The 13,555-nt window shown below is 37.1% G+C and overlaps 1 protein-coding gene across 13 annotated transcripts in view; it reads right to left on the bottom strand.

Annotated features, from left to right (window-relative positions):
- The window catches only part of COBL (cordon-bleu WH2 repeat protein), a 172,937-nt gene that overhangs the window by 86,120 nt on the left and 73,262 nt on the right, over nt 1–13,555 (bottom strand). For 8 of the 13 annotated variants that reach the window (XM_064660440.1, XM_064660394.1, XM_064660405.1 and 5 more), the window contains 2 exons: nt 12,083–12,177; nt 8,721–8,804 (listed from right to left, as the gene is read on the bottom strand). In XM_064660440.1, the coding sequence (XP_064516510.1) occupies nt 8,721–8,804; nt 12,083–12,177 (179 nt within the window). The remainder of the gene's footprint in view (nt 1–8,720; nt 8,805–12,082; nt 12,178–13,555) is intronic. The other 5 variants (XM_064660467.1, XM_064660457.1, XM_064660482.1 and 2 more) reach the window with 1 other exon arrangement.

Here is a 13,555-nt window from a genome sequence, read left to right as displayed (position 1 = left end):
ACTTACAAAACCAGAAATACTTTCCTGATTTTGCCTGAGTATTTTGAAATTTGCTTAAAAGTGTGACATTGAAAAAAAAAAAGGAACTGACTGACGGTATTACTACCTCATACTATTGTAAAAGCCTTTAAAAAGACTGACTGCTATTTGCCACACTTTCCCCTCTTCAGCTTGCATCCCAAAATGCTGCTGAGAATTCAAATGGTATTAAATACTGCAGAGTAAGAGAAAAAGCAACATCTGAAAGTATTTGTAACCCTTTCTGCTAAACTCAAAGGGGAAGATCAGTTTTGCAGATGCATGTGAAAGACTAATAAAACCTAACAATAGTTGCCTATTAAAAAAAAAGAAAGAATGTGAAACAGCTATATAGACCACAGGCATTAGAGGGCTCTTTTTGTGGCATGAACAACTGAGCAGCACACACAATACCCAGTGCTATACAGTCTTTGCATGATACATACAACTCTTTGAGTCAAAGGAAGACCAGTAAGGGCCACTAAGCCTCATGTAGGTTTGACTTTGCATGACAAAACTAAGCCATAAGGTTCACTTAGGAAAACTTCCCCATCAAAGTAAAATGCATTGTGTCCTGTCAGCAAATGCTGTTTTGCAAATCCTCCCTCACCTGCCATAAGATATTATTGAGACATATGGTTTCACACGCTACCAAGCAGCTCAGTTTTGCCAACGAACAAATATGTGTGGAAATCATGAGATCATCTAATTAAAAGAAATGTTATTGTATGCCACTACTTTTAATGAAATTGAGTCTTCACTGTCCACAGAACTGGCTGGAAAGACACCAAATCCCATTAGTGTTCATGCCCCAGAAATTGTTTGCAAAAGAAAAGAAATTATACCTGAACTGGTGTTGAAAATTTTTACTGTATCTAAAATCTACATATGCTAATAGAATATTTTAGACTAATATAATGAATCTGGGATTACATGAGATTCAGATTATGCCACTACAAACACAGGCTTTACTGTCTAAAAAAAATTTCCATTGTATATTAGAAATATGGAATCGATGACATACAATTAGGCATTTCTGATTTCGTCTAGTAAAGGGCACTGGATAAATACACACTAATCCTTTTGCTACCATTGAACAAGTAGTTACCATTGGAAAGCTTCACAAGACATATTCTGGATATCTGTCATTGAATCACAAAGAAATGTACTTTGCAGTGGAACGAGTAATTCCCTTACACGTTCCCAGACCATCCCAAACTTAAACAAAAAATGTATTTTATGTACACAGAAGTATCTGAAAGACTGTTTTGAGGAATTCCATTTCTGCTTATCCAGTTGCAGAAAAGCCCGATCCTGTGATAAACTTTTCTTTAAAGGTGGTATTTTCCCAACTGCTGCATGCTTGCTAGTTACACTAAGAACAATATTTTGAATGCATTATGACTGAATATGAATTACATGGCTATTATAGACTATTAAGGGGCTGTAGTAATATTAAATACTAAGAAAGCAAAGCATGAGTGGTTGAGGTGTCACTAGAAAAATCTCAAATGGAATTTAAGTTTGTCTTTGGGTATTTTTTAATGTGCTTTTATTAATGCAAATTAAAAGCCATTGGTCTTATTAGCTGCTGCTTTATTATATTTTTTTTTTCAGTGAGTTAACTTCAGACCTTTTCAGTGAAATCAGTAACAAAAGATGAATCAGACATAAAAGGATTTGGGTGGTTAAGGGTGTGTCACCAGGTCTTAATTAAACATCCGAGGGAGATATCTGAGCCAACTTACGCCAGACTGACTGGGTACATCCACAATACAGAGAATGATGCCGTGCAGCCCAGGTCTGAAAGCCTAACTTAGCATGTTCCTGTTAGGTTGTGCCTCCCTAAATCACATTGCCTTTCGCTTTCCCATCAATAAGCCTGACACATATTCCTCTGATGCGCTTACTTCCATTTTGATGCCTGAATTCTGCTTCTGGGCATGCTGTGGAAAACTGTGGAGAAACCATGCTTCTAACCTCCTGCCTAAACTCCACCAGGTTCCATAAAACTTGCAAATCTCTTCGTCCTTGTCAGCCAAGGGGCTTGATCCAATAGGTGTGCTACAGGAGCAACTGGGTTCCACAAAAACGTAACTGCTCGAAGAGGAAGCTATAGTATTTACCTCTTGTCCTGTCCAAAGCCCTGCCCCAAGTTCAGTGATTCAGTAAGAATATGGTAAATCCAGGTCCAAAAACTTTGTCCAGTTGAAAAAAAATTTTTCCCTCTTGTGAGGAGAGCGAGATTATTCTCTGTTCAAGGACATGAACATGAGTTTAGCTAAAAAGAGACTGAGATTAGGGCATTCTTCTGGGCAAGGAGCCATTTGGCTCCTCCAGTTCTAGCTTCAGTGACTACTTATTTGCTGGATGGAACATCTGCTTAGCATAAAACACAGAAAAACATCTCTGGCGCTGGCACTGGAACCCAGAGCTGCCACCACAGTTCATTACAGGTCTGAATACTTAAGCTTGCTCTTGCTCTCTCTTTCTGAGTCACTGAATATTTGGATATTTTTACAAAAGGGTGCTTCCCACATGAAGAATACCTCACAGCTTTGTTCCAGGCAGTCTCCAGCCCAGCAAGTATTTTGGTTTTTTTTGCAAAGAAGGAAATAGTTCTCTGATGCTGATATCTCTAAAGGCAGAGAACTTAGTTCTCTCACATTTTGTATAGCAGTGGTAGGTGGCAAGCTTCTAGAGTGAAAGCTTTAAATACCTAAATTTAACAGCTGAATTAAGGTTTCAGTCTTGAGCAGAGGCAAGTAACAGACAGAGATAGGCAGAGTTTAACAAGCAACTCCTGCTGTATAGATTTCAGTGGCTTCAAAATTTGGAAAAGCTGACTGTTGGTTGCTTAGATTCAGTATCCAGATGCCCACACTGCCAGGTATTTAAAACAGGCACTACCAGTCAGAGTTTTTCCCAATTCCTTTTGTAGGTATGACCCTACTCAAGCCCATTCAATTCGACTTGGTCTATTTCTTTATGTTCATCTCAGAACGTTTCTTGAGAATATTTCCTTCAAGATGTGCTGCTAAAACCACTGCAGGAACTGAAGTTTACGAGTTGTCTTTAAAAAAAGCAACATGTCGAATGCAATGTGTTGTGATGATTTTACTCTTAACCGCACAGTTCTAAATGAAGATACAGGTTGTAGTAACCAATGACTACCTGGTAATATTTTTTAAAAATAAAACCTTCATGGTTGCAAAAAGAAAAAGTTTAGAAATGTGACTTCTACAGACCTCATGCTCAGAAGCCAAATGGAGGGAAGTCCATCCTTGATGATTTGTTTTCAAATCTCATGATCTTAAGCCACTTTTGTGTGGTGAGGGCAAGAGCTGACAAGTGATTTTTGAATACATGAAATTGGCAAGCACAAGCTAAGCAGCACAGACAGAACAGGGGTCAGCCGACATGTCTCTTCACCAGATACTGTTTTTAATAGCTTATAACTTCACCATGCTTTAACCATGGATGCTGAGGCTTTCCATTCCAGGTGTCTGCCTCGGGCTATTTTTTTTTGGTTTTGTTGAGCCGGAGTAGTTCAGCTGGTTCTGAGATGATTTTTTTTTTTTTTTTTGCACTAACTCCAAGGACCTTTTCTTTGAAGAGGTCTAGTGACACCACACTTTGGAGCAAAAACTTGAAGTCTGGTGGCATGCAGCCATTGTTTCAAGCTCTTGCCTACTGCTATCATACAGTATAAGAAAAATCTAAAGATACTATGTTATGTAAAACTGTCTATGATTCACATGAATGAAGACAGTTAATATCCACAAAAGGAGGTAGATACAGCTGCATCTCTTTACAGTCATAATCTGGCTGAAAGGTACCTCCATGGTCTGCTTAATCTATCCCTCTGTTCTGAGACAGAATCAAGAATGTGTAGCTCATCCTCTAAAAAATTTTGTAGGTTTACAGGTGATAATAAGGATGTCATGGTCACTTTAATAACCTGCTCCCCTGTGAGACCTCTGTACAGTCAAATTTTTCTCCCTCTAGTATCCAAGTTAAATTTCCATTGCTAAATATAAAGTACACTGCTTCCTGCCCTGTACTCAGTAGATAAGGAGAAACAAAGTTGATCATTGTCATCTTTGCGACCTACTGGAATTCTCTCAATGCCAGCCACAATCCAGTTGGCTTGAGCAAACCTTTTGTCTTACCAAGGCGAGTTAATAGTTTGGGGGCTTTTTCCCCCAGAGTATCACAGGATATCAAAATGAAACTAACTCTACCACAATGGCAAATCTTGTCCTGAGATACCTGGAATTTAATAAATCTCCTTTTCTTTTAATCATATGAACAGTTGCACAAATGAAAACATTTATAGCTATATCGTCTCTAGAGTCATCCTCTGGCATCTAACTACTGGCTTACAGGCATCCTGTAGCAAAAGACTGGGGAGAACAGACCTGTCTGCTGAAGACTCTCCATACTGTTTGGCGAGTTTTGTGTTTTGCAAATAAAAACGCACTAAGCAAAATTGTTTCAAGGTCAGATCACTATCTACATCTTTGACAGCGTACATAAACATCTCTAACTGTACTAAATGCAACATAACTATCCCAAGATTTGATCCTGCTAATACCAAATAAAGACATCCCAAGCATTGTCAGGAGACCAAGAAGAAAGAACGTGAAACCAGGAATTTAAACCAAATATAACTCTCAGATGCAAGGAAATATTAAAAGTGGATGGCTGTTAACTTCCATTTAGATGACATGGGCAGTATTCTCATTCCTATTGACCTTAACAGTACCTGCCCATGTGCCATGAAGTCCTTCACAGTAAAGGGTATCAGCAGATCACCTGGGACCTGACATGGTTGAAGAGAAATCACATTTGCATAATTGTACTTGATCCTTCTTTCCAACCATTCTGAACTGAGAAAATGTATCATGAATGGTATAACTCCTGCCATAAAGGAGGATGTAAAAGTTAGACTACAGTTAGAGTACAAAGCTTTGAAAAGGTAAATCATATATGTTTTAAAAGCCTTTATAAGGAAAAGAGTTTTTGTCATCATTTAAGAAGTGATTGCCAAGATTACTAATGCACCAGAAGTTTTGATGACTTTTTTCAAACATTAGCAAACTTGTTCAAACTTTTCTTCTGGAGCATGATCTTGCAATTATACAGGTAATATGAAATTAAAAAAAACCCCACACATACCCTAAATGTATCTGATAACTGTTTGGTATTTAAAATTTTATGGTTTTTTTCCCCCCCTGGTACTTTTGCCGATGGACATATATAATCATAGCATGGCAGATTCATCGAGCAGAGAACTCGATGGACTATCTGCTTCATTTAATGAATTGAGCCTGTTATAGGTAACAACTACATTCAGTCATACACTGAAGACTAGGTGTTTTAGAAACGGTCCTGATGAAAGTCCTCTGCACTGCTGAAGCCCTGTTTGAACTACAGAAACCTTGTGTGATAAGACTTTGTGCTGAAGTTTCAAATCCTCTGATAAGTATTCCTGGTTGTACTTCTAAATATTTTTTTCCCAAGCTGATTTATTACATAAACAAAGTCCACACCAGAACTACAGATCGTTCAGCCCCTGAAATGTGTTTTTTTCCACTCTCAATTTACAAAAACACAGAGGCCCAAAAATAAAAACAGCTAATTGTAGTACTGCGTTCCAAATGCCAGATTTCAACTATTTATTTGAAGACAGTGACACCAAGTGGCAGAGACGACTCAAGTTCCTTTTTTCCCCTCCAGTTGTTCTTAACTGCAGCTCCTTCGGCACAGAAAAAGCAGAATACAGTTAACTGTGCTGCAACTTCCAACTGCTTTATTTGTTTGTTGTATTTATACCCCCGTGTATTTAAATAGCATTTGATTTTTGAGAAGTTGACCTCAATATAAAACTCATCTGCTTAGCACAAAACCGATTTTTTCCCATATTAAGGAAAAGATTTCTTCTTTATTTACAACATGCTGTTGGATTTCATGTCCTTTACTGATGTGTGGTATAATGAACTGCTGTACTTTGAGGATTTTCATGGCAAAGCCTTCTCTTGCATTTCTACAAGCTCTCCCTAAGATGTTAAAACATTCCTGTTTTTCCACCTTTATTTTTGTTGAATAAACATGAAGGGTCTCTTACTTTTTACCCATTTATTCCATTCCTTCATATTGCCCAGTTTAAAAAAAAAACACAAAACAAACCCCCAAATCAATACCCTGAATAGAATTATTATTTTTTCTACATTTCAGTGCACATCACCACCACATATTAGTGAGAAAAAGGTAGTACTTCATGAGTTACCTATTTTGTGATAGGCAGGAAAAATTTTCCTGATACAGTCAGTGTATCTCCTGGCACTATGCTGAAAGCAATGGCAAAATACTTTCCTTTCAGAAATAAACACGAAACTGGCATTGGTTACCCACATAGCAAATGCAAAATACTTTCAGATGACCCAAAACAGTAACTGAAAGAAGACCCGAGGGAACTGCAGAAGAGGAAGCCTCTACTGGATGACATTTTGCCAAGAGTCCTACCTTAGCACAATGAAATTTCTATATAATGATCTCTAAATGTGTATTTCATATATATAGTTATGTAAGGTACCACTTATTTGAAATAAGAATACTCAGTTACGCTGAAGAGATGAGATATCCTTTGAGCAAACAGAATAACAAATTACTCCGAATGATCAAGGGTCTCAAAGTCTATCCCATAAGGAACTCCTAAGCTGAATTTTTAAAAGTTTGAAGTTCTTTCACTGGTGTTTCCACTTGAATTTTATCTTAATACAAGTTATCTATGCCAAGGTTACAGTATTTTAGAATTTTTCACCTAAGGCATCCCAATTGTTGACCTTTTTCTTGGAGCCCATCTAGCATCTTAAAAGGACGGACCTCCTGCGCTGCTGAGTGGATCTGTTGGACTTCTTTTATATACCTTCTATGAGCTTGAACAGAATTGTACCAAATTCAATGGAACTATGTCAACACAGTCATTTAAGTATGTGCTTATGTCTTAGCAGAATCAGTGCTCCGACAAATACAGGTGGTCAAGCCAGGAGTGAAAGACAAACACTGAACGAGGGCTACGCTGCTCTTAAGAAGAAAGGGGAAGAAATTAAATCCCTGACATGTTCATGTAACTGAATAAAAAGAAAACATTTTCATCTCTTCAAGTGCCCTTTGCTCCCTTTAGAGCTGAGCCTTTAGAAGACACCTACATGTTCAAAACAGTTTTGAAAATTTTTTTCATCAATGTCAGAGGAAAAAAAAAATTAATTTATGATTTACCCTATAAATTTCCCTAAAAAAATAAAGAGATGTCTCTCTTCTGAGGAAAGCAACACACTTGTATAAAGGACAGTTGAGAGTATCTGAACTACCATCACTGTCACTTGCAATCCCTACTCTTTCTCCTCTTTCTCTTCTAGTACTTGGGTATCAAGATACTGAGATTATTTTAAAATGGCACTGAATACAAACCACAAGATGATTTTATTTTGGCAGAGCTTGTGATGCTTTTTCTATACTTTTACTTAGTATATTTAAATCATCCATATCACCCTCTAACTAGGACTCTGTTTCACTAAGAAAGATCTATTAATATATTCATCTTTATAGTGTTGCCTAAATGTTTAATGTCATAAGCAGCTTTCCCATTTCAGTAGTCTTTCATTATGAAGTCTTCACAGATTTGCAGAGTTAGGTGTTTTTACACCTCACAGCCAATCACTCTTCCACCTACTTCTCCTTTTGGACTCCTTTTGTATTATGCTTTTTATCAGAGATTTGTTCTCTCACTCTTCTGTTTTTCCACACTTTTCTGTCACCCTTCTCTGTGTCTAGGGAGTTCTGTATTTTGCAGATCAGCACTCCTTTTCCAAAGACTTTTTTGTAAAAGGGGGATTCAGAGCTGAGCCTCACATTTCAGGCTTCTATCATGCCACCAGAGTCTTCCGCAGGTTTTGAAAATATGATAACAAAAAGTCATGTAATTAAAAAAAGCAACAAAAAGACATGCCATTTATTATGATTACTAAATCACCAGAACAGTCTTAGAAAAATATTTAGGATTCACACTTCTTAATTAGATGCCTAAATACTCATAAATTCGTAATCTGTTAGTCACTTAAAAACCTTTCTAAATGTGGTTCACAGGATTTTAGTACCCCAAACCCTACTGAGTACTTAACAAAAATTCTTTCTGTTCTTTCCAGTGTTTTAAATAAAAGTACTCTTCACCCCCAAAGCTTCTTATGAAACAAAAAGAATGCTGCCATGCTGCAGAATTCATACATAGGGATCAAAATGAAAGGCGTGGTTTTATAAGAAAAAAGCCCCCTTTAAATGTCACTGATAAATGATAAAGACAAACACACTCTTGCATCATGCAGTACTGTCACTGTCTTCCAGTCACAACCTATAACCTTAGTTAAAACAACTTTTTTCTCACAACTGCTTAGAATTTAACATTGAAAAAACCCTTTTATTTATAGTGAAGCTGGCAAGTTTCATTTGAAGACAGCGCATTATGTTTTAACTTCATGAAGATATGCAAACTGTGCACTCACATAACTAAACCTGCTAAAATATAAGCCATTTCTACTTCTACTTGGCCAAGCATCAGGAACTGCAGCGGTTTCTGGTTAATTCAAACTGCAGGATCTAATAGGAATGCAATAGCATCTACAAGCTGTGTTAGTACTTACATCCAAGCTTCCTTCACTTGTAGATGCAGAACTAAAAACATCCTCCTCACCACAATCTCTGTTCATCCTCAAGTATTCTTCTGTCTGCAACACAAATAAGTATCCTACAGAGCAGCAGCAAAGGAAACAAAACTGCAAAAACATGCCAGAGTAAAACACCAAACCCCATCACAGAATCAAGACAAACTGTCTCAGTAGTGCTGGACCTGATTGCTGAGAGACTCTGAAGTAGTCTGCAAAATTCCCCGAGTAGGCAAGGTGCTAAGAAATTCATTAGCAGAAAGATTTAAGAACAATTCTTGGGTAAGGATGAAAATAGGTAGTAACTACTTCCTGTAATGTTGGGGACCAGACTGTTAGTCTCTGCTATACCCACACAGGGGAACAAGCAGGAAACTTCTTCTTGCCATTTCTCCATGAAGGAACTGTTTCTGTGTGCTAGCATACACCCTGCTTAAGCCTAGATCCCATGATTGTCTGCACAGGACCTCTGCTCTACTGGATTGTTTAGCAGTGCCAATTTGATCTGGATTTAGCCTCAGGCAAATGACTACATTTAACATCAAAAAGAAAGGGAGTTCATGCCACCTTTATGTTTTTTTATGCCAGCTGCAGGAGAACAGAGGGTAACTGATCCAGCATAAAATTAGAATGGAGAGAACAAGATGATACCTGATCTGGCATTAAGCCTGCCAGTACAAAGTTAACCGAAGAAATACTTTCAAGAAATTTGTATCAACCATGAGAATAGAACTTTGCTTTCATTCTGTGTCATGGTGTTTTCAATACAGCAGAAACTTTTTTTTAGTAAACTTAGATCTAGTGTATTGTCACACCATGATTACTGCTTTCAGTGAGTTAGCTGAGAAATAAAGCATGTGTGTGGGCATGGAAATCTGAGCGTAGGCCTGCAGCGTGCAGTGACACTTGATCCAGGACAGTTTGCAACACAGGCAAACACTCTTCTTCCCTTGCAAAAGAAATTGCCTTCCCCTTGTAAAAGCCTGCAACTATGCAATACTTTGAACAATTCTTCCTATCAAATAGTTCAAAAATACAGACTGTGCATGACCACATACATACACACACACATCACTGCAAATCATAATGCAAACAAACAAAAAAATTAAAACAAATATGCAGAACCAACTTAAAGTCTAGTGGAGGAGTAAAAATGTAAGAATAACCATAAAGAGCAGAGTTTAGGCACTGGTGTTTTGATTCCAGTTCCCTGAAATCACAATCCCTTCATAAACTTACCAAATCCTTTCTTAAAAACACTTTAATTATTTACCCTCATTCTGCTCAGTCTGTTCAGCAGTTTCATTGCTGTTTGGGATAGAAACCTTTCACAATACCAAGTCAGATGTATTATGGCTATTTATTTAACCCCTGCTTGCTCCTGTGTGATGCGCTGTTCTTCAGTTTTCAGTACTTCTACCATCTATTGGGTTTCAGACTCCCAGAGGTTTGTAAAAGGCAACAGTGATTTCCTTGCTTGACTAAACAAAGTGGCTGATTTAGTTTCTTTCCCTAATGAGTAACTGACATTTGAAAGTAAGAATCCAGCGCAGAAATGACCAAGAAAAATCAATTAACTTGTCAGAACTAACACCAAGAAAGACTTAGACCTTTTCCTCAGATTTAGAAGCTTTCTCAGACTTTCTGCCAAGTCAAATACTACTTGTAACTTAATTCATCTTCAATATCCTTAGCATCTCTAAAAATGTGTATTTTAAAAAACTCAGAGTATAGCCTACTTTGCCTTTGATTAACAAACACAAGAAAGAGAACTGAAAAAAAAAGAGAAGAGTTTGCTATCTTGGAACACTCATCCCAAACTGCTGTGAAAAATCCACTGCAGTAACCACAGAATTAGGATACTTCATATCAACGTTTTCTAAGGTTGTAAGCATAAATACTTTACAAGTTAAATCTGATCTGCTTCAGGAGCTAGAACTCCAAGAGCAGACTTCATACCCAAGTTCGTAAAAATGAAATCAGAGGACAAACTATGATGCAGAAACTGCATGCTGTAATATAACTGGTTCTTCCAGAGGAGCTACAGTCCCATAGCATCCTCTAGAAGCTCAAGCTGAGCTCCCTTGTTTACTTGATTCTTCCAGGCAGATACAGCATTATTGCTCCACTTATGCCTTTTTTCCCTTCTAAATTGGAAATATTTTCTGTAGAAAAACCACTCTGACAGTTACTGACTTCTTATCTCATAAAATACAGTCTCCATGTGTCCTTTATAGGATGCTTCAGCATCTATGACAGATGTGGTTTTTCAACACAGTAATTCACAATGTTCATAAAGGAACCTATTCCGCAGCAAAAGCACTCCAAATTTGATCATAACAAAAAGGCAAAGAACTAATTTTGGAAAGCTTTCGCAGTTTAAAAACATGACTGAGAAGACTGGAAGGGTAAGTGAAACACCAGCCCATTAACAAACATTTGTTTCTTACTGCCAGTTAGTCAGACACACATTTTATAATTCCACTCCAAAAGCCCTGAAGGGCGCTTTAAACTAGACAAAAGAAAATTCCCTTTTCCTCTGACATCATAGAGTATTAAATACTTTACAATGAAAATTGGTTAACACTATTATTTTTAGAAAAGTATGAAGTTAAAAGCCCACTGTTTTTCTGTGTTCTTGAGTCAGAAAATTTTTCTGTCTTTTATTTCTGTGAGAAAGGAAAAATTCTCATATAGGTTTCTCAATAGAAGATAATTATTTTATATGAAATTTCTACATTTTCCAATTAAAGATTACAAACAAAGTTTAAAATGCCTAACGTACTCCAGCAGACACTGATCCTTCAGTTCACTACTGCAAGTTACTTCTACACCAGATTTATCGGCTTTACAGACTTGGAGACAGCAATAGCGTGACTGCACGGAGCTTCCCAAAGGTATAATGCTTTAAAAGAGATTATCACCCATGCACAGAAGAGGTCATAAGACACATCTACTTGACATCTACTTGATGTGTCTTATGTGTCTTAATTGTTCTATATTACATCAGTTCTTTCATAAATGCATTTTATAATCTTAGCAGTACTAATAAGCAGACATAGGTTGCTTGAAACTATGGCCCATTGTTAACACTTATTGAACCCACAGCATTAAAAAAACAAAGGAAGAAGTAAATGGTCAACAAGCTTGACTCCTTCAATGAGCAGCTGATATCTCCATCAGGCTGCACTGATTACACACAGTTTATGCACCTGTTAACAGATTACTTACTCCCTGGAAGGAAAAGGAAGGCAGGCCAAAAAATGGCATCACCCACAGACATAACAGATTTAGAACGAAACGAATTCTCTTTACTAAGCAGTACACTGCTGAACACTTACCTTGCTACTTCTTCTATCAGCGTTAAACAATCCCAGAAGCCGTGTCTTTTCTTTTTCTATTGCATCATTGCTTACTGAAGCCTTTCGATTTGGTTCTGAAACAATTTTAATGGAATAGTTTTTACATTTCTGAAATAAAGATTTGGTATTTTAAAGCATCCTGGATTGGTGCTGGATTTTTTTTAAGCTGGAGATGTTATGGACTGGATTATCTAAGTAACTGCCAGATCTGCACTTTATTTGTCATTAAGCTTTTATTTGTTCTAGTATGTTCCAAAATCTAATTGAGTCAAATGGAATAATTTAATAAACTGCACCAAGTTTTCAATCACAATTCAGCAGCCCTTATTAAAAGGCAAAATATGAGCAAATTGCTTAGTCTTCAGAAATGCTTGTTGGATGTCTCACTTAAAACTCATAGAACACCTAAAAAAAACACCTAAAAAAAAGATGATATAGTGAATGTCTTTAACAATTCACAGGTGTGACTTAATACTGTGAAGTTAAAGGGAAGATTCTCAATGTGGATTTTGATAAAGCTCCATAAATCAGAAAAAGACCTGTCCCTTGAAAACAGGGCTCTACTCAGAACTTACACCAGCTGATTGTGTTCATCTTTTCTTATCTTGGTGCTTTTACTTCAGGTGGGAAAAAATGGGACTTTATAGTTATTTCAGGCTGTAAGAGCTCAAACATGTGACTGCCTTGAACCTGCTTAAGGATCTGTACGAATTCTCATTCTGTTTTGTCTCTATTTTCCCTCTTCAGTTTTTCATCTGCAAGCTGGATGAGCAAAATGATACAGTCATGGAGTACAGGAAACAACCACGTTTCCCATTCAATGTACAGACTGTAAAGCTCTCTCACTCTTTTTTAATGGACTCTGCATAATGCTTGAAAATCTTTCTCTCTGGTTCCAAACACATCAGAGCATTTCACTGGCATACGGAAAGTTTAATTTGTAGGGAAGAATTTTATTTTGTTAATATTTTATTTGCTTAATAACAATTAAGAAGCAAATTCAAAATTACTTTTTTGTCGACACAAAATAAAGGTTTCCTTCACAAAAAAAAAATCCTCATCCCAGAACTCCTCTAAACTTATTTGCATATCACACAAAGCACATGATCTGCACATAGATCACTACTGCATGTAAACAATGTCAGGTGTTAGAAGGTGTTAATCACATACAGTAGTTCAAAGCGCAGCAGAACTGTAAAAATGATGAACCCAAAGGAAAACAGGGAGAAACTATCCTTAAGAAAGACTACAACTACACTGATACCAAATACAGTAATAAAATAATACTTCTCTTAATACTAAGCACTGCCTATGCTCATTTGTTCATCAGAAACTGCTGGTTTTCTGCTTGGGGCTGGGCTGTAACTAGATATGGATCTTGATTCGCATAATCATATAGTCTTCAACTATAAACAATAATGCTGAAAGTCTAGCATAATTAACCTCAGGAAC

Source organism: Pseudopipra pipra, chromosome 1 (assembly GCF_036250125.1).
Source record: "Pseudopipra pipra isolate bDixPip1 chromosome 1, bDixPip1.hap1, whole genome shotgun sequence".
NCBI lineage: Eukaryota > Metazoa > Chordata > Aves > Passeriformes > Pipridae > Pseudopipra > Pseudopipra pipra.
This window is presented reverse-complemented; position numbering and strand designations above follow the sequence as displayed.